We start from the raw sequence: 25,692 nt of genomic DNA, 5'->3' as shown, positions 1-25,692 counted from the left end.
GGTGGGGGGGTAGGGGGGGACATGGTTAAAGGAAAAATCCATTTGCTGCTTCATTCAAAATAGTCATCTATTAGAAAAATATGGACTTAAGTCTCTAAGATTTTGATTTATAATCCATCCTCCCAAGATAGATAAGAAACAGCATTAACAGTTTGAATATTTAAATGGATCACGACATTTTGAAACTCAAAAGGAAATCAGACTCTTTACCTAAATCAAAGAAATCTAAATTTGTAATTTAAAAGCACAATGGAACTCTTTATTGTTTTGTTGTTTAAAGAAAACCCTTTATACTCCATTTACATCAGTGTTTCACTGCATAGCATTTTCCTTGTTTACTTTTCTTCTCTTTAACTTTCTTCCATTAAATAAATTGAGCTCTCACAAGCTTTAAGATTTCTAAATCAACACATAGAAACTGGAGCCTGCTTATCAAGTTTTCACTCCTCTCTTGGCAACTAATTTGAAAGGGCCCAAACAATGAGTTGATTTACAACATTATGCTCATTTCACTCTATACTCTAAGGGAATGTTGGAAAAAACCTCACTAATTCACCCAGGGTTATCTTTGTCTTTGAGGGAACCAATCCTTCCAGCTTTAAGTTTTTTAGCCACTCCATTTTAAGCACAGGAATAGAAGAAAGTAGATTCCCCACCACCCCTCAAGAGCTCAGGTGATTGTCTAGTTCGACTGAAAATAAAGGATTTGTGCTGCCCAATTTTGCACCCAATTTAATGTCCCTAATTATGCAGGTACCTTATCATCAGGTTTCCCATCATTTCAGAAAGTTTTGTGCTCATTCTTCTACACTGATTAATGCTTCATTTCTCTTTTATATACTTGTCCTTTATTTTGGCCTTCTTTCTTTTCTTTCTTTCTTTTTGCATAAGCAGTTTCTTTCTCCTTTCAATTTAATAAACAATGGCCTTTGTAAGGAAGGGGGAACTTAGTAGCAGGTGGGGATGCATTTATAAGATATTTACATGGATTTGGTGATGTTTTACAAATATTAAGTTATATATATTCTTTAACAGAATTTGTAGAGATATATGAATTATCTAAAGGAAAATAATCATTTTTAAAATAATACTAAATTATATTTCTCTCAAAGCTTAAAAAAAATAATGTTCTTGTAGATGACAAGTCAGTAGCCTTTGTACTATGAAGCAAATTAAGTTTTGCTCTTTCTCCTAATAAATAACTATTTGGCTTAAAACTGTAGTAGTTAAGTTTTAGTAAGGTACACATATAATTTATTTCTTATGCCCTCAATAGTGATATATTTTAGTTTATTATCACAATTGAATATTGTAATAGTAATTAATAGAGCACAATAAAACAACCTTGTAAATATTTTGGCAAAAGAATATTATATATTCTTCAGTTGCATATACTTTGTAGAAAGTATATGATATAATTAATTTAGTATACGGTATAATAATTAAATGGGAACATATTTTGCTTAGCCATGTGTTCACTTGGAAGTTTTAATATGTATACTCAGGAAAATCAGAATCAGTGACGTGTTCCATTCTTAAAATTTCACCTGTTGTTTCACAGAGAAAATTTTTGTTTCAAAGGAAGAGTCTAATAGTAATTTCTTTTATAGAGAAATGGTATTTATGTCTGTGAGCTGGTTTTGGAACTACTCTTATTATTTTATACTCTAAAAGCAGTAGTATGGTTTTTTTTAACTTAATTTTTTAAAGTAAACTTTCATTTTGGAATAATTTTAGATTTATAGAAAAGTTGTAAAAATAGTGCAGTGAGTTCCAGTAGTTTTTCCTATTGTTAACATCTTACATTACAATGGTATATTTATCAAACATAAGAAATCAATATTGGTATATAATTTTTTATAATAAAGAATTAAAGGCAACAAATGTTGCATTGCACATCAGTCAGTGGTAGACCGTAGCTTAGCAAAATGTTGATGTCTTTTTCATCAGCTTCTTATGGTCATCTTCCCTATGCAGAGACTATGTACTAATTTAGTAAGTTATGTAGAAAGCTATTCCTCAGGGATATATCTTTAAAATATAATTTCTTAGAATGAAAGTTTTTATTTCTTTCATAATCAAAATCTAATAAAATACATCTAATTTGGTTTTCATTTTTATTTCATGTATGGAAGCATCGGATTAAATTTTGAATGGTTGATGGTTTTACCGCAAATTATCAAAAATGTATTCATAACAATATTCTATTTGTAGCCTAGGCCTGTTTTTTATTGTACAATTTAAAATGACTTATTTACTCATTATTATTGTCCTTTATGTAGTAACTATAAAATACAAATACTGCAATAATTCTACTTATTTCCTTCATATTTTGCAAGTTAAGTTTTAGGGTCATTTTTGCTAAAAAGCTGAGTTTGTTAGTATAGAAAGCTCTAAATCTAACAGTTGTCCCTCCCACCTTTTTGTTTAAAGCACAGATAAATGTATGTCCTACTCCGTGGAGCAACATGTTTGCATGAGTTTTTATCTTAAGTGAGATTATAAGGAGTTTCATTAAAAAATGAAAGTATTCTTTATTTAGAATGTATTTTCACTTTACCTAAGGGTTGCTATATAAAATACAGGATACACAGTTAAACTTGAATATTAGATAAATCACAAATTATTTTTAGTATAAGTATACCCCATGCAATATTTGGGACATACTTATACTAAACATGACTTGTATTTTTAAATTCAAATTTAACCGGATGTCCTGATTTCTTCTTCTTCTTCTTTTTTTTTTTAAGAAATAAAATACATGGATCTAACAGGACAAAGCTTAAAAAAAAGGTAATATAAAAACAAAATAACTTCTGCCTATTCATTAAAATGCCAGGGGTAGCGTTCTAGACTATTTTAAAAGGGAAATGCAGGACATAGTGAAGTTAGGATTTACTTGTTATCTGCAGGATGGAAATGTAAAGTTGATTTTCCTATTACTGTTTTGTGCTTTTTATTTTTCAGCTCGTTTGGCTTCATTCTTGGACTATCCTTACACATTTAGAATACTACTAGTACTACCCTGCCAAAATAAGAAACTACATTTATTTAGCTTTCAAGAAAGTGATATTGTGCCAATGTTTGCTGGTCACTTCTTTCTAATATTAGGAGGCATTAAAAAAAAAAAACCCTCATTTCTATTAATTAGATCCATGCAGTTGAGACCCTCTCTATGCTGAAGGTTTGCTCTTGCCAGTTCTATTCTCCAAGTACTTTACACCTACTTTCTGGTTTAATTGCTCTTAAACTGCAGAAATGTGGACTTCTATATTTCTAGAAGTCATGTGTAAGTTGTAGCAGCAGTGCTGCAAATGAAATTCAAACAGCCTAGGTATTCCGTAAATTATGAGTAAATGATCTGTTTTTTCCCGTGAGAGTTTGTTATTCCTCTGTGGAAGGACTGCTACAGGAAATAGAGGCAACAGCCATTCATTTATTCATAACATTTTCTCAAAAAGCAATTCCTTATTTTAATGTAGTGGTTTTCTTCCTTGTGGTTCTTTTGTTATTAATTTAATTTTTCTAACAATTTTCTACTTCTTGATAATTATTACTTGTGATTATCCTCAGAAATAATGATTAAAGTCTTGTGTATCTTATACACAAGACAGGCTAATAAGGGAGGGAGGTAATGAACCTGGCATCTAAGGTTTATCCATCTTGCCTTCTTCAGACAGCTCAAAGAGTAAATAAAAACAATATTAACAGGCTATGTATGCCAATCAGATAAATCATAAAGAATAATACAGGCAGGCTTATATACATAGACAGGGAATTTATCAAAGACCTAGGCTTAAAAGATAGCCACATCTTAGATTCTGCTTTCACCAGGCAATACAGCTTACTGTGAGGGTGCAGAATAAAGTGGTAAGTGAGAAGTTTAGGAAAACTAATTTTGGAGGCTGACTTGATGGTAGCACTACCTGGAAAATTAAACTGTGAACAGGTTCCTACAAACTGCTGTACTTTTTCTTCACTTTGTTTTATAAAACCAATTAGATATTCATTTAGATTAATAAGTACTTTAAAAATATATAATTACCTCTGTGAATTCTAAGGGAGACATTCACATACAAGTACAAATATGTCAATTTTATTATATATTTGTCAATTATCATATTAACTCCATCCTAATCTGAGGACTTTCCTCATTTCTAAATTTCATTTTTTGGTGACAGTTAGATGCTCACTGAAGATATTCTAGGAAGTACAAGAAATTATGAAGAAACAGAGAAAAATTATTTTAACCCTACTTCTGAAATACAGTTGTGTTTTTACTCATAATCTTTTTCTATATGATTAGAGTGTAACCCTTTTTTCACCATTAATATTAAAATAAATTTCCCTTTTAAAAATTCTCTGCAAAAATAATTTTAAATGTTTATAAAATATTTATGGTCTGGATACAGCAAATGTTTACTTACTTCTTTAATACTGGGGATTTCGTTGTTTCCAAATGATTAATCATCCTTATGCATAACTTTTTGTTCTAATTTCTGATTATTTCCTTAGGATACTAGAAGAGGAAGGAATTCTTGAGGGATAAGAACATTTTAGAGCCTCCAGACAGAGATTACCAGATTACTGTCCTGGAAGTATATAGCAGTTTATATTCCAGCAAACAGCAGTTAGGAGAGCCAGCCTTATATGGACTGAATTCTTCATCATTTTTTATTTAATAAGGAAGAAATGAATCTCATTATTGCTTTAAGCTGCAAATTTTAGATTGCTAAACATTTTCCCCATATGTTTATATTTGCCATTTTCATTTCCTCTTTTGTGAATTGTCCTTCCATAGTTATGCCCTTTTCTGAATGACGTCACACTTGATTGCAAAATGAAGCAAATGATATGGGCCAATGAAGAACATTCTGGGGAAAGAGCACTGGCTCTAGAAGCAGAAACTCCCTTCATGCCTTTGCACCCACCATACAGTTCCCTAAAGTGGGACCTACAAATTGGTTTCCTTTTATTAGTAGTAGATTTTACAGTAAGTGGGAAGAATGGAACCTTACTTGTGCTAACATTTTACAAAAGAATTTTGGGAAAACAACCAGTTGTGTTTCCCAATTAAGGTTGGACATTATTTTGCACTGTCACATGGTACTACAGATTCAAATCAATGAGTCTACAGGATACCCCACAATGATATTTTTATAGATTTCTTTATTAACTGAATTAGCCAGATACTTTGGCCCCTGGCTGCACAAAACCACAGAATTGACCTATACAGAGTTCATTCATTCATGGCCACCATAGATAATAATTCTGATTTGGATCAGCTGTTATAACTGGACAAAAAGATCTATTTAAAAATTTTGATATTTTATGACCCATTAGAGAATAGTGCCCAAGAGTAAAGTCAGCTCTACTGAGTCAATAATTCTAAGTTTTTTAAGTTTCTTAAATAATTGTATGTAATTTAAAGACTTACTCTTTAGCGAGCTTGAAGTTTTGTAATACCTAGGTGACGTTCATTAGCACTTGAAGGAAATACTTAAATACAACCACTAAAAAGCAGTTAAAACTTTTGAGTTGTTGGAAGGAGGGAAAGGAAGAAAATGGTGAATAGATTGGATATAGATATGATGCTTATAGTAGAGATAACAGCTTATAGTGATATTTTAAATGATATATTTGCTTTTGTTCAAACATTTTAAAATCAAGTAAGTACTGAATGCCTACTTTGTGTTCATACTTTGGGTTAAAAATAAGCCTTGAGCATGATCATGAATCACAGCCATAATTTGAGAACTTATAATTGTAGAAGTTAAGTATTTCTGGCATTCCTTTTTTAAGGAAAAAATTATTTTTTGGAAAAAAATAAAAATCACTCCATCATCCTGCCCTTATGACTCTAAAATTAACTATTTAAAAATTTAACAATATGTAGGCATTATACTATTATAATTTTGCAATGCTCAAAGTGTGTTAAAATAACTTAAACCTTGGTCTGTGAGTGTATATGTATTTAGCAGAAATTAAGCCCAATCTATTTTTATCTAAAATTGTTTCAAGGGGAGAGAGGTTAATTTAGTTTGTCCTCTAAATAGTTACTTGATTATTAAGAAAATCTAAATATTCTATTGTGTATAAAAAATGAAGAGAACTCACTGATAGCAGTAGTTAACAGCTCTTTCTTTCTTCTTTTAATCATATACAGAAAATTCTAAACACACTAAAACTGAAAAGAGACCAAAAAAACAAAAAACAAAACAAAACAAAGCAAAAACCATGGAGACAAGAGCCTATGCCTTTTTAAAACTATACTGAGACAGAGAAAATAAGTTAACACTTATTGGACTTCATTAATTGATATATCCGTGCTCAGGTTTATAATTTTCATTCATGAATTCTACACAAAGTGACTTGTTTTAGAGACAGATTTTTTATTTTGTCTAGAGCAATGCTTCTCAACCTTTTTTGTTGTCCTCGTTGTTAACAGGTCCCTTTGAGACTCCGATGCAGGCTATGGATCTCATCTTAAAAATATATTCAATCAATCAACACCTCTCTGATACCTATAAATGGACCCTAGATTTAGAGTGAGAGGTCCGCTGAGTCCTTACTTTGTATATTCTAATAAAATATTACACATTTTAGAAGAATTTTACTTGAGCAAATCAAAGAAAGTGTCTTTAATCTTCGGCTCTATAATCTACCTTGATAAAAATTAACATGGAGATAGAAGGGTTAACTGTTGTCTGACAGACTGTGGCATTTCTGTGAAGATTCCAATTCTTATTAAAGGAGTAACTCGAACTATATAAGAGAAAAATATGTCCCTCACATTTCAGAAGTGTATGATCAAAATTTTGTGATGTTTGTACTTCTGTTGCTTGTTCTGTAGATTCTGGGTTTGTGATATAATTTATTTGTGGTCACTCCAAATATTTTAATTTTGTCTAGGTTAATGTCATAGGCCTTCTGCAAATAAGAAAATATATAGAATTTTATAGTCCATAACCAAACGCCCCAATTTTAAAACAATTTCATTACCTTAAGGCAGTGTTTATTTTACCATATTTGGAAAGTCATCTGTCTGAACAGAAGCTGAAGAGTTAAGAAAACTGGAACCACTTTTGTTGACTCCACCTTGCTTAACACTTTACCCAGTGCAAATGTTATTACTTTTTTTTTAAATTACATTTGTAAATCTGTGTTTTTGCATGATACAGCTATTAAGATTTTTTTTTTTTTATCTTAACCAGGGAGAGGAATGATGCACCAGCAAGTGGGTTGCAAATGGAACAAAAGAGTTATGATAAACACCCTGAAAATAAAGATAGCAGGGATGATTCAACAGTGAGAGACGAACTATGTAGATACCAGGGTCTAATCTTCCCTTACACTGTGAGTGTGTGTGTGTGTGAAGGTGAGGAAGATGAAGAGTTGTGGAGAAAATGTGCTATTGCCAGAACAGCTGTATTTCTCACCCTTCCACGTTTGAATTGGGTTTTGTACAAGATTTTTTTTCAGAATGTGGGTGGACAGAAAAAATCCAGCTTCACACCATGATGTTAACCAAAGAGAAAATATATACCTTTGTATTTCTACAGCGTAATAAGGAGGAGTCCAACAACAAGCTGTTTTCCAAGTGAGCAACTCAAAAGTATCGTACCATTTCTGATTCCATCTTGAAGGGATAATGGGTCAGCTGAGTGTGGGCTGTGGAATCAGATTTTCTGGCTGAATCCTCATTCTATCACTTCCTTGGTGTTTGACCTTGGGAAAATTCCTTAATTCTTCGGTGCTTCAGTTTCCCCATTTTGTAAAAAGAAGAAATAATAGAATGTGTCCTATTGTTAAGTTAATGTCTATAAGGCTCAATCACAGTGCCTTAGAGATGAGTGCTCAATATGATTTTTAGTAGTTCTAGCTTATTTTATATTACCGATCTTATTGCTACTACTAATGCCAGGAACATTCTATTTTATGATGAAAGGCGTTTACTTTCTCTTTGTCACTTTGGAGGTTTTCTCCATTCTCCATTTTTGGGAGCTCTGTTGGCCTTGCTTGAATTTTTAATGACTTCCTCTTGCTCCTACTTTCCTTTGGTGTCCTTTACATACCATCCTGTGAGAGCCAGGCCTTTCCTTTTCCACTAATATGTCACTCATTAACCCCGTTCGCAGGGGACTTAGCTCTATGAATTGGGGACTAAAGGAATTTATGAAACTAATGTAGGTTAAGCTGTAATTTTACCTGAACTGGGGCCATGTGACTAGGAATTTAAACTTAAAATTCGTATCTTTTTTTAAAAAAGTTTTCTGAGGATTTGACTGTGGAATATTTTTTCCTTCCAGTACTAAGCTGATTGCTAGTGTATTCCATTCTTTATTGTTTGAGTATTTACAAATACTGTTTTCTTCTTTCTTTAGTCCCTACTCCCACCCTGCCTTGTCCAGAATATTTTGGTAATTTAGCAATTTCAACCCTTTTTCTAGAATTTCTTCTTGATTTTCAATTGGGCAGAAAATTTTTAGACATTTATTATATTGCTGTGATTTAATAAAGTTGGTGATCAAACAAAGTACTTCTATTCTATAGTAAATGTTGCTTGGCTTATAAAGAATAGCTTTTCATCATTTACATCTACAAAAACACAGATCAGTTTACTAGACCATTCTTCCTCTTAGTCTAATAGTGTAGCAATAGTGCATTCACTTATAGCTTTTCACACCTAATCGTCTAACTTTTGCTATTTTGAAATCTCAATAAACTAACATCTTCTTTAAACAGATCTTCAAGCAGTTTAAAAAGAAAAGCATTTTAGTAGGATTAAACTAAACCTTAATAATTAAGTATAAATCATTAAGACAACATGCCCAACAAATTTGATATCATTGGTGATGCTTTTCAGCATATTTCCATAGATATTATAATCACAGATACTATGCTTTTGTCTAAGAAGTTGTGCCTCTTTAAAAAATTTTTAGCTTGGAATTCTTATATTTCTGCAATATGGCCAATGTAAAAAATATTCAAATCCACAACAATTATACAGGAAAATAAACACTAAAAGAAAAACAGATCTCATATCTTGGATTGAATTGAATCTTGTTCCAGTGGTGTGGCTGTAGAGAGTATTTGTAGGGTGTGGCTGGTTAATTTTATTAGACTGTATAATTGCTGCCAAAGTTTGGTTTTATCCTCACGCTGACCTGATGTACCCCTGTGAGCAATGACTGTGCTCTCAATTCAGCCAGCCATCTTCCTGAATAAACTGTGGACAGAAGTCCTTGATGCTTTTGTGGTTGAGATTGTAGGCTCTGAAGTTAGACAGGGGTATGAATCCCAGAGTTCAAGCCTTCACAAGTCACTTAATTTTCTTAAGCTTCAAATTTTCTTCTCTTTAAAGAGATAATATTAATAGTACGTACCATTATAGAGTTGATGTGAGGACTAAAGAATAATGCACATAAAGTTTTTATCCCAGGCCTGTGTGAAAATTTTCACAAAAAATGTTAGCTCTCATTAGAAGCAGTTGTTTAAAATGGTTTTAGGAAAATTCAAAAGTATTGGGTCAGAAGTATATGAAACTCCTATATTTACTCTTATATTAAAGAGGCCCTTTTTACTTCTTCACACATAAAGTTATTTAGTGGAAAGAGAATAAAACTTTAAGAAAGTAAAACAGGTTAAACTTCTACTTAATAAATCTAGTGTCAGGATAAAAGGAAATAGTAGCAATAGCAGCATCCAATTGCAAAAGTGGAGAAAGACAATCACATACCAAGTTCTGGCCTAGCAATGAGGATAGGTAGCATCTTACAGTGGAAAAAAGTACAGGGCTTGGAGGCAAAAAAATGTTGTTTTGTCGTCTCATCAACATATAATGATGATGTTGAACTGGATGTTTTCAAGGTTTTCTTTGAGCTTTTACTCAATGCAAATCTGTGAAAAACTGTCTTGTCTTCTCCATGGAATAAGAGTTTCAATGGATAGGTTTTGCAGTAGGCTGGGTCGTGGCCAGAGAGAGATGGAGATGTGATGGAAAGTAGCAGAGATCAGAGGGATACAGGTCAAGGAACAATGGCAGCTTCTAAAAGCTGGGAAAGAACAAGGAAGAGATTTCTTCCCAGAGCCCACAGAGACTTATTTTAGACTTTTGGCCTCCAGAACTGTAAGGTAATAAATTTGTGTTGTTTCAGTCCATTGAGTCTGTGCTAATTTGTCAAAGCAGCAATAGAGAAGTAATACATGCTTTATCAGTGTGGTTTTGCTTAAAAGAGGAAAGTTATGTTACTTGAGGTACTATGCAGAGATGTTTGGTGATTCAGACATTAAAAAAAAAAAATTACGGCTTTCAAATGAACCTTTAAACTTCTGGTGATTATTGCTAATGGTAGGGAAATAAAGGCTTGAAAGCTATTGTGTCTCTCAATCCCTCTATCCTCATTCTTCTACTTCAATATTTCCCAGTTTCCTCCCTCGACTTGTTCTTATGAGTGAACTTTGCAATCATTCTATGTTTCCACTTCACAAACCCACTTGGAGGGAGAGCTCAAACTAAAACAATGAATACACAGGTCAATACTAACAGAAAATATTCTCATACAACAGATCATATGCAAAGCACCTATGCACCCTTCTGCATACGATGATATAATAGGTCATAATCACAGCATTCGATGTATACTATGAAAGTGACACACTGAGTAGGCTAAAAGCCAGGTTATTAGCTATGACCTAAGTTGACTTAACATGAAAACATACCACAGCTTGTTTTAAGGGGTGGTAATACATAAAGTTAGTTGGCTGGGTTAGTTATAAAACCGGTGCAACATTGTGGTTTGTTTTCTTTTCACTAACATCTGTGCCAACCTTATCCTTGCTAAATTAAATCTATTCTACTGGTCCCCTCATTGGTGTTTCAATTATTTTAAGACTCACTGAACAGCCCTCCCAACTAGGAAGGAAGAATATTGCAAAGGATAAGATGTGGCGATGGCGAAGGGCTACTCTAACGTGCTAACATTTAGAGGATGACACGGATAGATCCTGACCTCTCTGGTCGGCTGTTTTCCTTGTATTTAGGACTTTCTAGGCCAGGTATTTACAAGTCTCCTCACTCCCACTGTTTTTTTTTTTTTTTTTTTTTAACTAGTGCTTCATTATTATCTCTTGTCACTACTGTATATCCAAACCCAAAGGTAAAAGAGAAGCAGAGGGCAAGGATACTTGGACAAGTTTGAACTGAGGTCAGTCTGGATAAGTATTAGGCTATGAATCATGACTGGCAGAAATCAGTGTTTTTCTGAGACCAGGAAGTAGTCAAGACTAGGGAATGTGTCATAATATAGATTAAAGTCCTGTGGGAAATTAGGCAATGCATGCTCAAGTACCAAATTATTTCAAAATTAAATAACACCAACTTGAACTATTATAAAACTAAAATTAATTAAATTAAAATTAAGTTAATTAACATTGAAATTGCCATGTGAATGGAAAGAAAAAGCTTTTATGGACTTCAGCTAGACTAAAATAGAAGTATACATCCAACAATGAGTCAACAATGACTGATCATACTCATGACAAGGTGATGGTAATACAGGAATTCCTGCTTTCCGACATTTTGTATTATGCCATTTTGCTTTTAGGGAAGACCTACATTAGCACCTGTTTTCTCTGACCAAAAGAATCCAAAGAGGATTTTTGATTCTATAAAAAAAATGTTTAAAGTGAAAATAACGTTCAGCATTTGTTTTGCAGCGAGGGATTGGAGAGGCAGCGTGCACCCTGAGCAGCGGCAGTGGCCCTGCCAAACTCCTTCTCTGGGACTACGTCTCAGCATCTCAGCATCAAGGCTTTGAACTGTGTCTGTGAGCATCTGTGGTCCATCTAGATTTATGTTGTGCATCTGTTAGCAAGATGTTTCCTAAGATATTAGAAAAGCCTAAGAGAACTCGTAAGGGTGTTATGCTTAGGGTAAAACTGAGTGTAATTAAGCATATTTGGTAAGATTTGGTAGGTTATTTTGGTAGGTTATTTTGGTAGGTTATTTTGGGTCTGGGAATGATCAAAAATTTTCCGTCTAAATTAATGGTAATTGCTTTTTTGCTTTATGCCACTTTGGCTTACAAAAGTTTTCATAAAAACACTCTACTTTCAGATAGTAGGGAATACCTGCATGTGATTATCCAAGCAAAAACAATTTGCAGCTCATCAGGTCATTTTTTTCAGCAAATGTGTATGTCTCATTTTATCAATAATGCACACCTGCTATGATAGTTGTACTCTTGAATCGAATCTCCTACTGTTTATTGAATATCTACTATATCCAAAGTACTTTAAGAAGACAACATATCTTAAATTGACGGACTTGGTGCCCTGAATAATCCGCCCTTCAAAGTTTAAGTAAATACCAAGTTGTGAGCTATAAACCTAAATGTATTTTTATTTGATAATTAATTTATAAGAGTTTCACTGAGTGGTTTAAAATTTAAAACCTAGATTTAAACTTGCTATAGTACCTTTTTCTTTCCTTTTTTTTAAGGCAAAAAAATCTCAATTTCTGTTTAACTTCTTTTTGTTATAGAATACCCTGCTTTGAAAAAAAGATAGGGATTAAAAAGTCATAAAATTGATAAGGTGTGTATAAATGATTGTTCATTTTGAAAAAATTATTACAAGTTTTCTTCAAACCCTGAGTTCATCAAAATAAGTAATTCCATAGCTGATCAGAATAACTTTAGGGACAAGGTACTTTGATTCCATTACAACCAGTGTTTTAATTATAATGTATTTAAAACTATTTTAAGAACAGTACAACCATTTAAACTTTTAAATTGTGGCAGCCCCTAGAAAGCAGCTGGCCTCTACTTATGTTCTGCCTTCATCAGCTGATAACCCCACAGATCCTTGAAAACTGTTTGGGACCCCAGTGCTTAGAATATTTGCTTATTCCAGTGAACGCGGCCACTTTAAGAAAATGCTGCCTGTGGAGCATTCTTTAAAATCTTTTGAAATATAATGCTAATAAAATTAGCTAGGGCTATTAATTAGGAAGGAGAGTGTTTTACTGACATCTGTAGGTGTGACCACTGGATTGCCGTTGATAGGTTCAAGGGGAAGATGGGTACTGCAGGCATTTGCTAATTTAGGAGGGATTACAGAAATGGAGGCTGAGGTTCTCCTGCTCTGAGGCTTTAAGCGTATCCATCTCACACTGCTCTTTTCCTTCTGCCCACCTACTATGGGAAGAGAAATCACCAGGAGTTCCATATCCATGCACAGCAAAGTGGCCACAAAGGTTTCAGTGCTGATGCTTCTAAATAATACATCTGGTTCTCAAACTGCCAATCCTAATTTGTTTTGCATTTTTTAAAAAAGAGAGGGCATAATACACAGTGGTTTTCATTTTTTTCTACAAGATTTTAGATTACTGGCAGAGCGTACTTTAGAGGCTGGCTGTAAATGTCACTGTAAATGAAAGAAAATACAATTAAGAATAGAAATAAAATCACCAGATGAAATTGTATATTTAGATAAATGGAAAGCATAACTCAGTTTACTAATATTGTTATTTACACAGAACTTTTAAATCATACATATATTATATAAAATAAGGTACATATAAAATTTAAACAAATTACTTGATTGAATAATAATAAAGGCATTTCTAATTTTTCACCCATAACAAAAGAGCTCTTATTTTAGGTAAATAAATGTTCGTACATTGGTAGGACTGTGATTTATCCCGTGAAACCCAAAGCTCAGAATAATGGAATTTTCAGGAAAGAGCATGTGACAAATTTCATTTACTGGTAAAGTGGAAGATAACTACCTAATTTGTCAAAAATTTTACATTGTAATCCTATCTCCCTAACAAAAGGACATAATATAATTTTGGGAAACAGTGTATGTCCATTGAGAGGGAAACTGAGAAAGATATTATGAGAGAAATTCCTGAGGCCTGGAGCAAAGGACTAGCTCAAAGGATGCTAATATGTGCTACAAAATGCTGGAAGTTCCAAATTAAAATCACTCTTCCTGTAAGGCCCAAGTACATCTTAGTTTCTCTTTGCTAAAATCTTTCAACTTAGTTAACTAACTTTTCCCTCTGGGAACATATTTCCAATTTTACAGCACAAGTTGATGGGGAAATAGATTCATTTTGTAGAAAATTGCTTTACAAGCAAATGTGCTAGAATATTTTTATAAAGTAAGGAATAGATGCATTATCTCACGAGTTCTAGAAAACTTCTGTTTTCTTTTAAAAATCTGAAGGGAACGTGGTGTGTAAACAGAACATGTCTGTACTTGAATAACATGAGCCTAGATATCGATCATGCAATAAAAGAGAACAAAGCATGCCAAATAATTACTAAGTACTCTTTCCTTGCATTACACAAAGATCAAAATGTATGCTAACAGCATCACTGCACTGACTGTGCATTTACTAATTTAAAATATACGTTTCGATTTCTCAGGAGCTCTTGATGAGTTCCCCATTCCTTTATTTTTCCATTGTGCAGAACCACTATCAAATCTGCATTCTGTATAGTGGAGAGTCTGTGAGCAACCACTAGGCACGTCCTCCCCTTTCTGGCCGTATTAAGGGCATGCTGAACCACCTGGAAGAGAGAAGGACCTGTGATCATTAGCTCAGGTTAGATGACTGAAACAGCATCTCAGCTACAGTGAGGTTAAACAGATGTATAGAAGAAACGAGAGTGCAGGGTGAAAACCAATATTTGCTGAGTATATAAAATGTTCCAGTAATGGATATCTCATTGAAATCTTTGCAATAACCCCCAAAAGTTGGGTTATTTTCATTTTTCTAATGAGTAAACTGAGATTTGAAAAGTCTAGGTCACTTGACGAAGGTCATACCGCTACAGACTGACGAACCCAGGATTACAGCCCAGATGTCTGAATCCTCCCCCCAAAAGTTTTTTCTTTCATAATATACTTTTTTCTTAGAAATTGAAAATGATAATCATCTAAAACAGCAATCAAGTGAGAGTTAACCACATGAACTCTTATGTCAGACACCAGCTATTAGAATTCAGGGAAGTTGCTTAAGTTTTCTAAGCCTTAGTATGCTAATCTATAAAATGAGCATAAAAAATAACCTAATTCATCAAGTTGTTGTGAGGACTGAGATAATAGCATATGATAAACACTTGATAAATATTAATAATTATCATTTATTTAACCAATGTTCATTTAACAAATAAGTGCCTACTAGGGGTAAGAAACTACTAGGGGACAAGGACCTAGCAAAGTTAAAACATCTGAAGGAGTTTGCAGTGTAGGTCTGTTGTCACAAGTGTGTTTGCTTCTTTGTTTCCCTCTGAAATTAAGCTAACAGTCTGTAGAAAGTGGAGTAACTAGCAGGCTCTGCCACTGCAGTGCAGACCACTCTGTTACACATGTACATTGCCTTATTAATTTGTTTGGCATCACTGGAATAATAATAAAATAGGAAAGTTATTTTTCTCAGGCTTTTTCCTTGAGTGGAGAAACTTTTCAGGTATTGGGCCTTTTTTTGATAATGAGACAAATTCAAGAGAGAAAACCTTCTAGAACATGAGATGCCCTGTGTCCCAACTCTCTCCTACCTCCCTACTAGTCTCTACCCTTTTTTAAAAGCCAAAACCTTAATTACGACTGGCGACTTGAGGACTACAATTCTCTCCAGATCTTTCTTTCTCTAAACTGACCTTTATTTCTTCCATGGTGCTCCACTCTCATATTTCAAATTATATTCTGAGATAAAAGAAGAAGATATTACCTTTTCGCTCTCATTATCAAGAGCTGAAGTGGCCTCATCCAGCAATAAAATTTTTGGTTTTCGGAGAAGAGCCCTTGCAATAGCTAGTCTTTGTTTTTGGCCGCCAGAAAGCTGTGTTCCTTTCAGTCCAACTTGTGTGTTGTATTTCTATTACAGGAACATGCAATTAAGAAAGCAAGGCTTGGTTATTTAAATTAGCATGGCAACTGTGGGCGAGAACCATCTAAATATTTCAAATTTTGCTACTCCGGAAAATTTGTGTCCCAACAAATGCCGAAATCTATTCTTGTGCTTTGTTGAAATAAATGCTAAACCAGCAGTAAACACTAACATCTCATTTACATATCTAATCTGATCACACACACAGACCTTTGCCATTTTGCTCCTACAAAGGAATTGTTTGAATTAAAGCATAAGAAAAAAATTATTGGTAAAAAAAAAAAAAAAGTTCCAAGTAAACACAAATCTTTTTCCATTAAATTACATTATCTTCCATTTTCAGGTCAAAATGATTTAAAATATCTAAACATTGGGTTCCTTCACTCTAGCTCTTGCTAAATCTCTACGGGCACATCTCTCCAGATGCCAGGTTGCTGTTCTCAGTGGTGCAAATGTCTTCCTGGCAATAAGTTAGGCTGGCATCCTGAGATAGTCTGTTCAGCTTTTCAGGCAATAAGAGTGACATTTAGTACTTCACAATGTTCCCACAGCTCTCCTACTTACTAACCACTCCTTCTCCAGTTTCTCCCTCCACAGAAGGATAAAGGAAATGTCTCATATCCTGTAGCCTTCACAGTCCGCTACATCACAATTAGTCATTTCAGTTAGTGCAAAGAGGCTTCTGCTTTCTTTCTAGATTGTCCCATTGATTCTGCTTCCCTCCAAAGTTTCACACTGCTTTTGAGTCGCCCTTGCCAGTTGTCTAACAAATACATGCCATTGGTACCCAGACAAGAATGTGTGGATGGATCAGTTCCACTGGAAAGCAAGTCCAAGTGTACAGCCTTCTAAAGGTGGATCTTGTAGCAGCATCACAGAGAAGATGCAGCATGTGACTATATGCTGTTCATTTGTCTTAGTACCCTAGAGAAGACTGAATGAATTGCCTTTTCCTCCATATCCGACTGTCTTCAGGAGGAGCCATTTAGGCAGAGTATTGAGAGAGCTTGTGACATACCCTTATGACAAATGCGTCTACTTCATTCAAAGTTCATTTTTCAATTTAAAATGCACAGTTGCTTGCTTTGTATAAAACAGTGGGTATCTGAATAATTACTAAAGCCCAGTAAAAGTGTCTTTTCTAAAGTGAATGCTCTAAAAAGAAAACAGACTTCAGTTATCTCCTCTGGGACTACTGGGAGGCTGGGCCCCTTCCTCCTAAAATGCATTTTATTAAATTTAGAATCACAGGGTAGGATAAGCAGATAAAACTATGTCATTCATTTCCACATACTGCAAAGTTCCCATCAAAATGAGAGAATCCAATCTTAAACCAAAAACAGAGAGGACTGGGTAGGTATGATAATGGGCTACTTGTAGCTCTTTCTCAGTCTAGCTTAAATTGTACATGGATTCTTCTATGTAGCTGAAGAAAATACAGTACTAGCTTATAAACACTTTGCATTTCTTGGCCTTCTCTGAATTACAGGAATGTAAGTCTCAAGAATGAATTAGATGAAAATCAAATTCAGATGTTTTTGCCTCATTAAGCAGAATAGATTATAAATGTGGGTGTATACATTGTCTCAATAGCAATTTAAAAACATTTTCAGATACTTTAACTGAAGGTTTTTCTTTTTTAATGAATTTCCTGTTTAAACCGAAAATTTAGGGTAATGCAAATCAAAACCACAATGAGATACCACCTCACCTATAAGAATGGCTATTATCAACAAGACAAATAATAAGTGTTGGAGAGGTTGTGGAGACAAAAGGAACCCTCCTATACTGCTGGTGGAAAAGTAAATTGGTATAGCCACTATGGAAAACAGTATGGAGGTTCCTCAAAAAATTAAGAATAGAATTACTACATGACCTAGCAATCCCTTTTTTGAGTATCTAACCCCCAAGTTTGAAAACATTTATTTGTAAAGACATATGCACCCCAAAGTTCATTGCAGCATTATTCACAGTGGCCAAGACATGGAAATAACTAATGTGTCCTTCAACAGATGACTGGCTAAAGAAGATGTAGTGCATATATACAATAGAATATTACTCAGCCATAAGGGATAAAATACTGCCATTTGTGACAACGTGGATGGATCTTGAGATAATCATGCTAAGCAAAATGAGTAAAGCAGAAAAAGTTGAGAACCATGTGATTTCACTTATATGTGGGATAGAAAACTGAAAGCGACACACAAAAAAGACAGAGACTCAATGGACACGGACAACAGTTTAGTGGTTATCAGAGGGAAGGCGGGATAGATAAAGGTAAAAAGGGTCAAATATATAATGATGGAAGGAGATTTGATTTTGGGTGGTAAAGGCACAATGCAACATACAGATGAAATGTTATGGAATTGTACAGTTGAAAGCTATATAATTTTATTAACCCATGTTACCCCAATAAATTTAATTAAAAATACATAAATAAACTGAAAATCTAAATCAATTTTCTGCAAACACTGGGATGGTAAGTATGCTGAAATCACCTGTTTTATGAGCCTCTCAAGGGGCATGGCTTCTCGATATGAACCTGGGCCAAAAAGCCAATTGGGTCCTGGAGGGAACATCAGAAAGAGTCTAACTAAACCAACTGCATTCTGGAAAATCCCATGGGCCCTGGGGAGGAGTTGCAGGATGGTTCCAGTGGTTGAAGTTCTATTTGAGAAGCCATGATGTGGCTTGTCTGAGAGCTGCCACTGTGTGATATTATGGGGACTAGGTAACATCTACATCTGGTCTGTTTCTCAGAGGAGCCTCAAGACCCAGATGGTGTAGCTTCAACTCCTCTCTCATATCCCAGGCCGATATTTCCAAATGCCTGCAGATCATCTCTATGACATATACCACAGATGTATTACCTAGCACACTCCAAATTGACTCCTTGGTATTCACCCTCCTGGTTTGAATTGCCAGACAGGTCCACAGTCTCTTATTTGAAACCCTCAGGGATATATCTGTTTAAGAATTTCTTTCTTTCCTTTCTTTCTTTCTTTTTTTTTTTTTTACTTTATAAGAAAATATACTGTAATTTGTATGTGCTATATATTACATATATTTAACATATGATGTGTATATATTATTTAAAACCCCCAGAAGGGAAGCAATTGGTAATCAAATACATGAATATCTGTGCAGAAATATTTGATTATTCATTCCAAATAGGGTTAATAAAGACTGCATTTAGCCTCACAGTATTTTGGCCACCAAACAAATTTGCACCAAACATGCAAAATTTGTGTGTGTGTGAGAGGGGAGGGCATGGAGTTTGACACCTTTTGGAGATTGGAATGGGGGCTGCATGCCTCTGAGCTGGCCCTGTGGCAGGTAAGTCTGAGCACACAGCCCTTTCAGAGCTTTCTCACAGCTAGCTACAATCTTATGGGTCTCCAGACATGAGTCATGGGTCCAGACATAAACCCATGAGGTACAATCTTATGGGTCTCCAGACATGGTGTTTTTCAAAGTTAGCTTTATTTTGGGGGACTCATCTCTCAGGTGCAGGTACGAAAAGTTGAGGTGCCTGATGTGGGGTTTGAACCTTTACTCCTTGAAGAGAAGCTCTGGGTTTTGAATTTTCTCCAGGTTGTGAGTCACTGCACTGGGGGTAGGGTTTAGGTAAGACTGTGTCTGTGTCCCACCCTCTCCTATCTGCTATGATGTGGTTTTCTTCTCATTTGCCCAACGTGTAGGTCATCCAGCTTTAGGTTTGTTAACGAGGAAATTGTTCCATATGTAGCTGTAGACTCAATGTGTCCATGGGAGGAGGTGAATTCAGGATCTTCCTACTCACCATCTTGAACTGGAAGCTATTCTTTCTTTCAGGAAATAACGTCATCTTGGTTCTCAAAGTTTATTGTAAATAATTAGCACACTAAATCTCTGCAGTATGTAGTTTGGGGTAAATTTAAGAAATAGTATAATCAAAAGAATGAAAGACAAACAATTTAAGAATAAAAGAAAAATGATACAAATAGAAAGTGGATGGCATTTTACCATACATAAAGAAAAAACTATCAGAGTTATGTGGATAATAATCTGACCATAAATCAACAATGCAGTGAGTACTTTGGTTAAAAAAGGGAATCACCACTGAAAGACACTCACAGGGTCACAATATTTATAAAAAATATGTTAATCTTTCTATTATAGTTACTACTGCAGAATCTTCAAGAGTAAGGAAAATTGTATTGATGGTCTGTTTCTAATTATAGGCACCATTTAGGCACCATCTGAGGGAAGGTACAGTAGTATAAAAGAGAGTGTGCTAACCATTATCCTTTCCCCAGAGAACAGGGCACTAGATTTGTTGTTCAATGTAACAGTTATTAAACTTTGGTATTTCTTTTTAAAGTGAGCTAGAAATTATAAAAATCTGTTTTTCATTAAAAGTAGGTATTTATACTTTTATTTTATTTGTGTGTGTAGGTTAAACCTTCAGAAATTACAAACACTTTAAATTACAATTACCCACTCCTGTGTGCTACTTCTGGCTTTGTATCAATGCCTGCTATACTAAATTCTTCTCTATGGCTAGCCAAGATGTTTACGTTTTCTGAGATTTTGTGTCAGCTGTCACAGCCAATACAGAGAGGTGACAGAAATGGCAGGCAAAGACCTAACAGTCTAGTGGGGCGAGGAGACTAGGAGACGTTAAACAGGTCAATAAGCACTCAGAGTAATTTTAGACTGTGATAAGCGCCCTGACGACTATGTGATAGGTGGTAGGAGTGGTGGGGACTCTTTTAAATAGGTGGCCAGAAAAGCCTCTGCAAAGGTGACATTTGAAAGAGCTTGGAAGTTCTGCAAAGAGCCAGAAGAAAGGAGGGCCCCGCTGAAGAAACATTAAGTGTTAATGTCCTGAGGTGGGGAAGAACTTGGCATGCTCATGAGAAAGACAAGCGGCCAGCATGGCGGCAGCAGAGTAAGCACAAGGTGAAAAAGATGTGGATAGACAAGCAGGGCCAGATCGCAGAAGGCCTTGCCAGCCCCCTGCACTTTATTCTAAGTGCAATGGGATGCCATGAGGAAGTTTTTAGCCAGGAAGGATATGTTCTAAATTATGTTTTTAAAGAATTCCTCTAGTTGCTGTGAGGAAAAAGAATTATAAAGGGGCAAGACTAGAAGCACGAAGACAGATCGAGAGGCTACTGGAGTGGTCCAGAGGAGGATGATGGTGGTGTAGACAGGAATAGAGTGTAAATGGGTAGAAGGTGAAGAATCAAAATATGAAAATTAATTCAGTTTATATTAATATAGTTTGGTTTTGGGAAAAATGGTCACACAAAAATCTCAAACTTTGCTTTTTACATCTGACTATACATTACGTGCTGGCAATAAATAAATTGTATAATCCAAGGAGCACGAAAAACAAACACTTAGGCCCAGTAAACTACTTAGGCTTACTTGGCAGCTTCGTAGTTCAAGATTTCAGATATTTTCTTACCTCAGGGAGACTCTCAATAAAAGAATGGATATTTGCTGCATTTGCGACTTCTTTTATCTCATCTAAGAGCACAACACGGCTGTTATCACCATAGGCGATGTTCTCAGCAATGCTACAGTTGAAGAGCACAGGCTCTTGAGAAACGATTGCTATTTGGGAACGGAGCCATTGTACGTTCAATTCCTTTACATCCACACCATCAAATAGCTGCCAAAAGCAGAATGGAGAATGGTATGTGAAGATCACTGTTTCAAGTTACAGTGCACGGTACTCAAACATATACAAATCATAACGAGAAGGTTAGGCATTCGAGCTATTTAGTAGTATAATGTTACCTAAGAAAGGCTCATAAATCATATGTTGTATAGAAGTGGATGGCATGTAACTGACAAAAATGCCAACTCTTAAACTTACCTGATGTTTCTAAGAATGGCCATATACTCTAGAGACCTGCCTGGCGTTTGGAGTAAAGCCTGCTACTCTGTACTGAAGTTAGATGGAAAATGACCAACCTCTACTGTAGCAGGACCCCACTTTATTACAGCCCAGAAAGAGGGTAAGTATAGACTGATATAGTAGTCTATACGCAGAAATATGCAAAGCCATATTTATTTACATGGACATAAAGCAACATTAAACCTACTACATGAGGGGGGTCTTTAGGCACCATAGAAATAGTGGCAAACAAGACAACATTCATGGAGAGAGGCAGGCAACACACATGCTAACAAAGAACTCAATAAACTCAGATAAAGAAAGTGTCATGAAGACAGGATAATGGGGTAGAGAGTGACTGAGGATGTGAGGATGAAGGAAGGGGGTGGGTGGAAACATAATTTCTAGAGAGTTAAGTAAAAAGCCCTACCTAAGGAAGTAGTATTTAGATTGCGATACAGATGATGAGAAGGAGCCACCAAAGAAGTTAGAGTGAGAGCATTCCAACCAGGGCAATAGCGAGAACAAAGGCCTAAAAGGGTGTTTAAAGAACATAAAGAAGCCAGTGAGACTGACGCAGTGCACAGTCATGAGGGGGTGGTGCCGGGAGAGGAGTCTGGAGAGAGAGGTGGTGCCAGATCATGAAGGACCCTGACTAATGGTATAAACTATGGTTTATTCTAACTGCCGTAAGAAGCCACTGGAGGGTTTAAAAAGGGGGTGTCATATGCTATGTGCTAACAGATGAGTGTTACCTAATGTTGGCACTCATTGTTGATTCTGTTATTTGTAACAAGGAAGCCAGCCATTTTGGACCCTTCCGTTTTGCAAATGGTCACTGCAAATCTGTGATGGAGAAAAGACTGTAAATTGCAGGAAAAGAAGGACTAATATGACAGCCTTTGACTTTCAGAGGCTTATAGTTTTCTTCGGGGGGAGGAAGAGGCGGAACAGGAAGTTGTATTTGCGTATGTGGGTGATGTGGTGGTGGCCAGGGTAGAGAGGATAACTGACAACCTGAATATAAGGTAGAGTAAGAAAAGTACCAGGTGAGAAAAACAGTCCTTGGAGTTCAAAGGAGGGAGAGGTTGCATTTTTTGGAGATCAGAATGCAGGACTTAACAGAGCTGATTCAGGTAAGCCCTAATCATGCATAAGGTTTTGAGAACTGGGGAGGGGGAGGTAAAGATGGCCAGTGGGAACAGCAGAAAGCCTGAACCGGGGAGGCAGAGGAAGCTATCTCTGTCTTCAACAGAACAGAATAAAGAAAGAGCCTGGATGTGGCCTATATTTTAAAAGAATTCCATGGCTTTTAAGATCAAAATTTCTACTGACATATGGTTGAAGAATCTTTGGGTCTTTGTATTTAGCCTCCATTATTTCTTTTTATTTTATTTTATACTTTATTTTTTAATTAATTATTTTTTATTGTGGTGACATTAACAAAATCCAAGTTTCACGTGTACAATTCAACAGTAAGTCATATATATTGTACTGTGTGCCTATATATTATTTCTGTTATTAGTTTGTTTGTCCTCTTAGTTAAGGTACAATTTTTTTCTTTCTCTTTTTTTTTTGTTTTCCCTTTTAACTACTGTACTGTTTGCCCCACCCAAACCGGTAAGGATACTTAAGCCCAAGAGAATGTTTAAGAATAGCACCACTAACCCCCAGATAAATTGTATTTAAATTCGGTCTTACTACTTGTCCTTTCATGGGGTCATAAAATCTCTGCAGAAGTTGGACAGAAGTGCTTTTCCCACAGCCGCTGCTCCCAACAAATGCTACTGTCTTCCCTTTCTCAATACTCAGGGATAAGCCACGAAGGATGAGAACATCTGGGCGACATGGATAGAAGAAAGACACTTCTCGAAACTCTATATTGCCTTCACATGTGTCCTGTGAAAGAAAGTTGGCAGCGTGTAGAAAGATTGTAACACATGATAGAACATTGGCTGAGCACTTAACTGAAAATTGTGTACAACCATTTTAATTTTAAACACCGTATTCCTGTCTATAGAGCTGCTGACGGCACATAGGTTTCTGTCTCTTTTGTTTAGGTTTTTATATCTGTACTTTTTGCTGTCTTCACTACTGGACTTCACAAAGTTGCTTAAAAACACTGGTTTCCTTCAGCTTCACTGCTCAGACACAGTCCAATCTTCAGATTAGCTGTTTGACTAGCTGCTTTAAATAAAAATACCTTTTTAAAAAATTTAGTTTGTGCTTTACAGACTTTTATTGCTTAATTCAGAATAGCTAGTGTCCTTAATAAACTGTATGTATGTTATTTTTATAAGTTGGACCATGTTTTACAGTTTTATAGTCTTTATAAGAAGCATTTCTATAATCTATGCCATGTATATAGTTCTGTGGAGACATTTATCAATGAGACACTCGATCCCTGTATTGTAATGTTTACAAAGAAATAAGAGTGGTATTGTTATTATACATCTAAATCCTAGGAATAAAAAAAAAGTTTCCTATATCTTTTTACTTTCCAAAAGACAAGTATGAAATCTTATTTTGACTATAATGTATCTCTGAACATTCTATTTTGAGAATTTTCAGATTTTTTAATTACTGTCACTAACAACCAGCATTCCTTTTAATAATTAGGTAGCTCTAGTGATAATGTACTATTTTAAGCTGTCATAGATATAAAGTTGTTAAAATTCTTGAGGAAAATAATTTTAAATGAAAATTTTCTTTTAAGTATATACCTAATAGCTATTCTTAATTTTAAATTTAAAATATCTAGAAGTCTTAAAATTGAATATATTTTTAATGTATAAGACTACCATAGAGAGGCTTGTTTTGAAATTATACAGTATCCCTATTGTTTAACAGTCTTTTAGAGTTCGTGGCTAAATATGTGCATGCATATGTGTGTATTTGTGTGTAAATTTAATAAATATAGTTCTCGCTTTTTCTCTTCTGTTTGCAGATATATTTCCCATGAAAAATGGTGTCTGAAGCTACAGGGCATTATTTACTTTGTATATATTATCACAGAAACAAACAAATAAACCTTAATGCACATCTTCATGCAAAACTAAAACGTTCGCTGTCTAAATAAAATTAAATATATAAATCCTTTGTTCAAGAATATTCTCATGGCACTAGGCAAATAAACTAGAAGTATATATTGTTTAATATAACATATGTGTATTTTAGTGGTAGAGGTGAAATTTAATTCAGATAAGACCCCCTTTCTCCCTTAGTAGCCATGACAATTATTTTATACAAGCTTTTAATTCCTTATAGCACTTTTTTTTTTTGCAAAGTTATCAAATAATGCCTTCCTTTAAGTCTCTAGAGAGCATGCATATGGACAATTAGCAATAAGTAGATATTTAAAAATATAGTTGTGCTTACTGGTTTTTTCCCTTCTTGACTACAGCTATCTATAGTTGGTTTCTTTTCCAACAAAGCAAACAGATGTGCAGCCCCAGATTTGGCTCTTGAATATTCAGGTGCCAAAGCAAGTGTTTCTCCAATGGCCATAGCTCCATATGCAATTGCAGTAAAAACTCTATCAAAAGATGAAACATTTACATCTTAGTTAGGCCCATTTCAAACATCGGAGCTCTAAAAGAAGAAAAAAAAAGGCAGGCACAGAAATACTATCTTTTGATCTAGAAGACACCGTTAATACTGAAGGCCCAACAATGATATCTCTTTTGAAATTTTCTACCACACAGTGATTATCTCTTGCTCTGTACACCAAAATAACCTTTGAAGCTTGGGTAATCTTTAAAATTTCTTCCCCAATTAAAGACACAGATCAAAGCCCCTAACTAGTGAATATAAAACTTCTCAGCCACCTTAATATAAAGCTAAGTTGCTTGGAGATTTGAGAAATAATTCAATTGACAATAGGAAGAATGAGTCTCCA

At 35.0% G+C, this 25,692-nt stretch overlaps 1 protein-coding gene and 1 long non-coding RNA gene across 2 annotated transcripts in view; one reads left to right on the top strand and one right to left on the bottom strand.

The window, feature by feature from the left end:
* Positions 1-4,976, top strand: part of LOC112479745 — a 5,658-nt gene extending 682 nt beyond the window's left edge. The window contains exons 2-3 of the long non-coding RNA XR_003046320.1: positions 2,751-2,793; positions 4,802-4,976. This is a non-coding gene — a long non-coding RNA (uncharacterized LOC112479745). The remainder of the gene's footprint in view (positions 1-2,750; positions 2,794-4,801) is intronic.
* An 8,650-nt stretch (positions 4,977-13,626) lies between these two features.
* The window catches only part of ABCB5 (ATP binding cassette subfamily B member 5), an 83,602-nt gene continuing 71,536 nt past the window's right edge, over positions 13,627-25,692 (bottom strand). The window contains exons 23-27 of the mRNA XM_006911977.2: positions 25,173-25,329; positions 23,496-23,693; positions 21,360-21,566; positions 15,746-15,892; positions 13,627-14,582 (exon numbers count right to left, since the gene is read on the bottom strand). Coding sequence (XP_006912039.1) covers positions 14,385-14,582; positions 15,746-15,892; positions 21,360-21,566; positions 23,496-23,693; positions 25,173-25,329 — 907 coding nt within the window. The 3' untranslated portion in view covers positions 13,627-14,384. The remainder of the gene's footprint in view (positions 14,583-15,745; positions 15,893-21,359; positions 21,567-23,495; positions 23,694-25,172; positions 25,330-25,692) is intronic.

Source organism: Pteropus alecto, unplaced genomic scaffold, assembly GCF_000325575.1.
Source record: "Pteropus alecto unplaced genomic scaffold, ASM32557v1 scaffold21, whole genome shotgun sequence".
Taxonomy (NCBI): domain Eukaryota; kingdom Metazoa; phylum Chordata; class Mammalia; order Chiroptera; family Pteropodidae; genus Pteropus; species Pteropus alecto.
The sequence above is the reverse complement of the archived record's forward strand: the minus strand, read 5'-3'. Positions and strand labels throughout refer to the sequence as shown.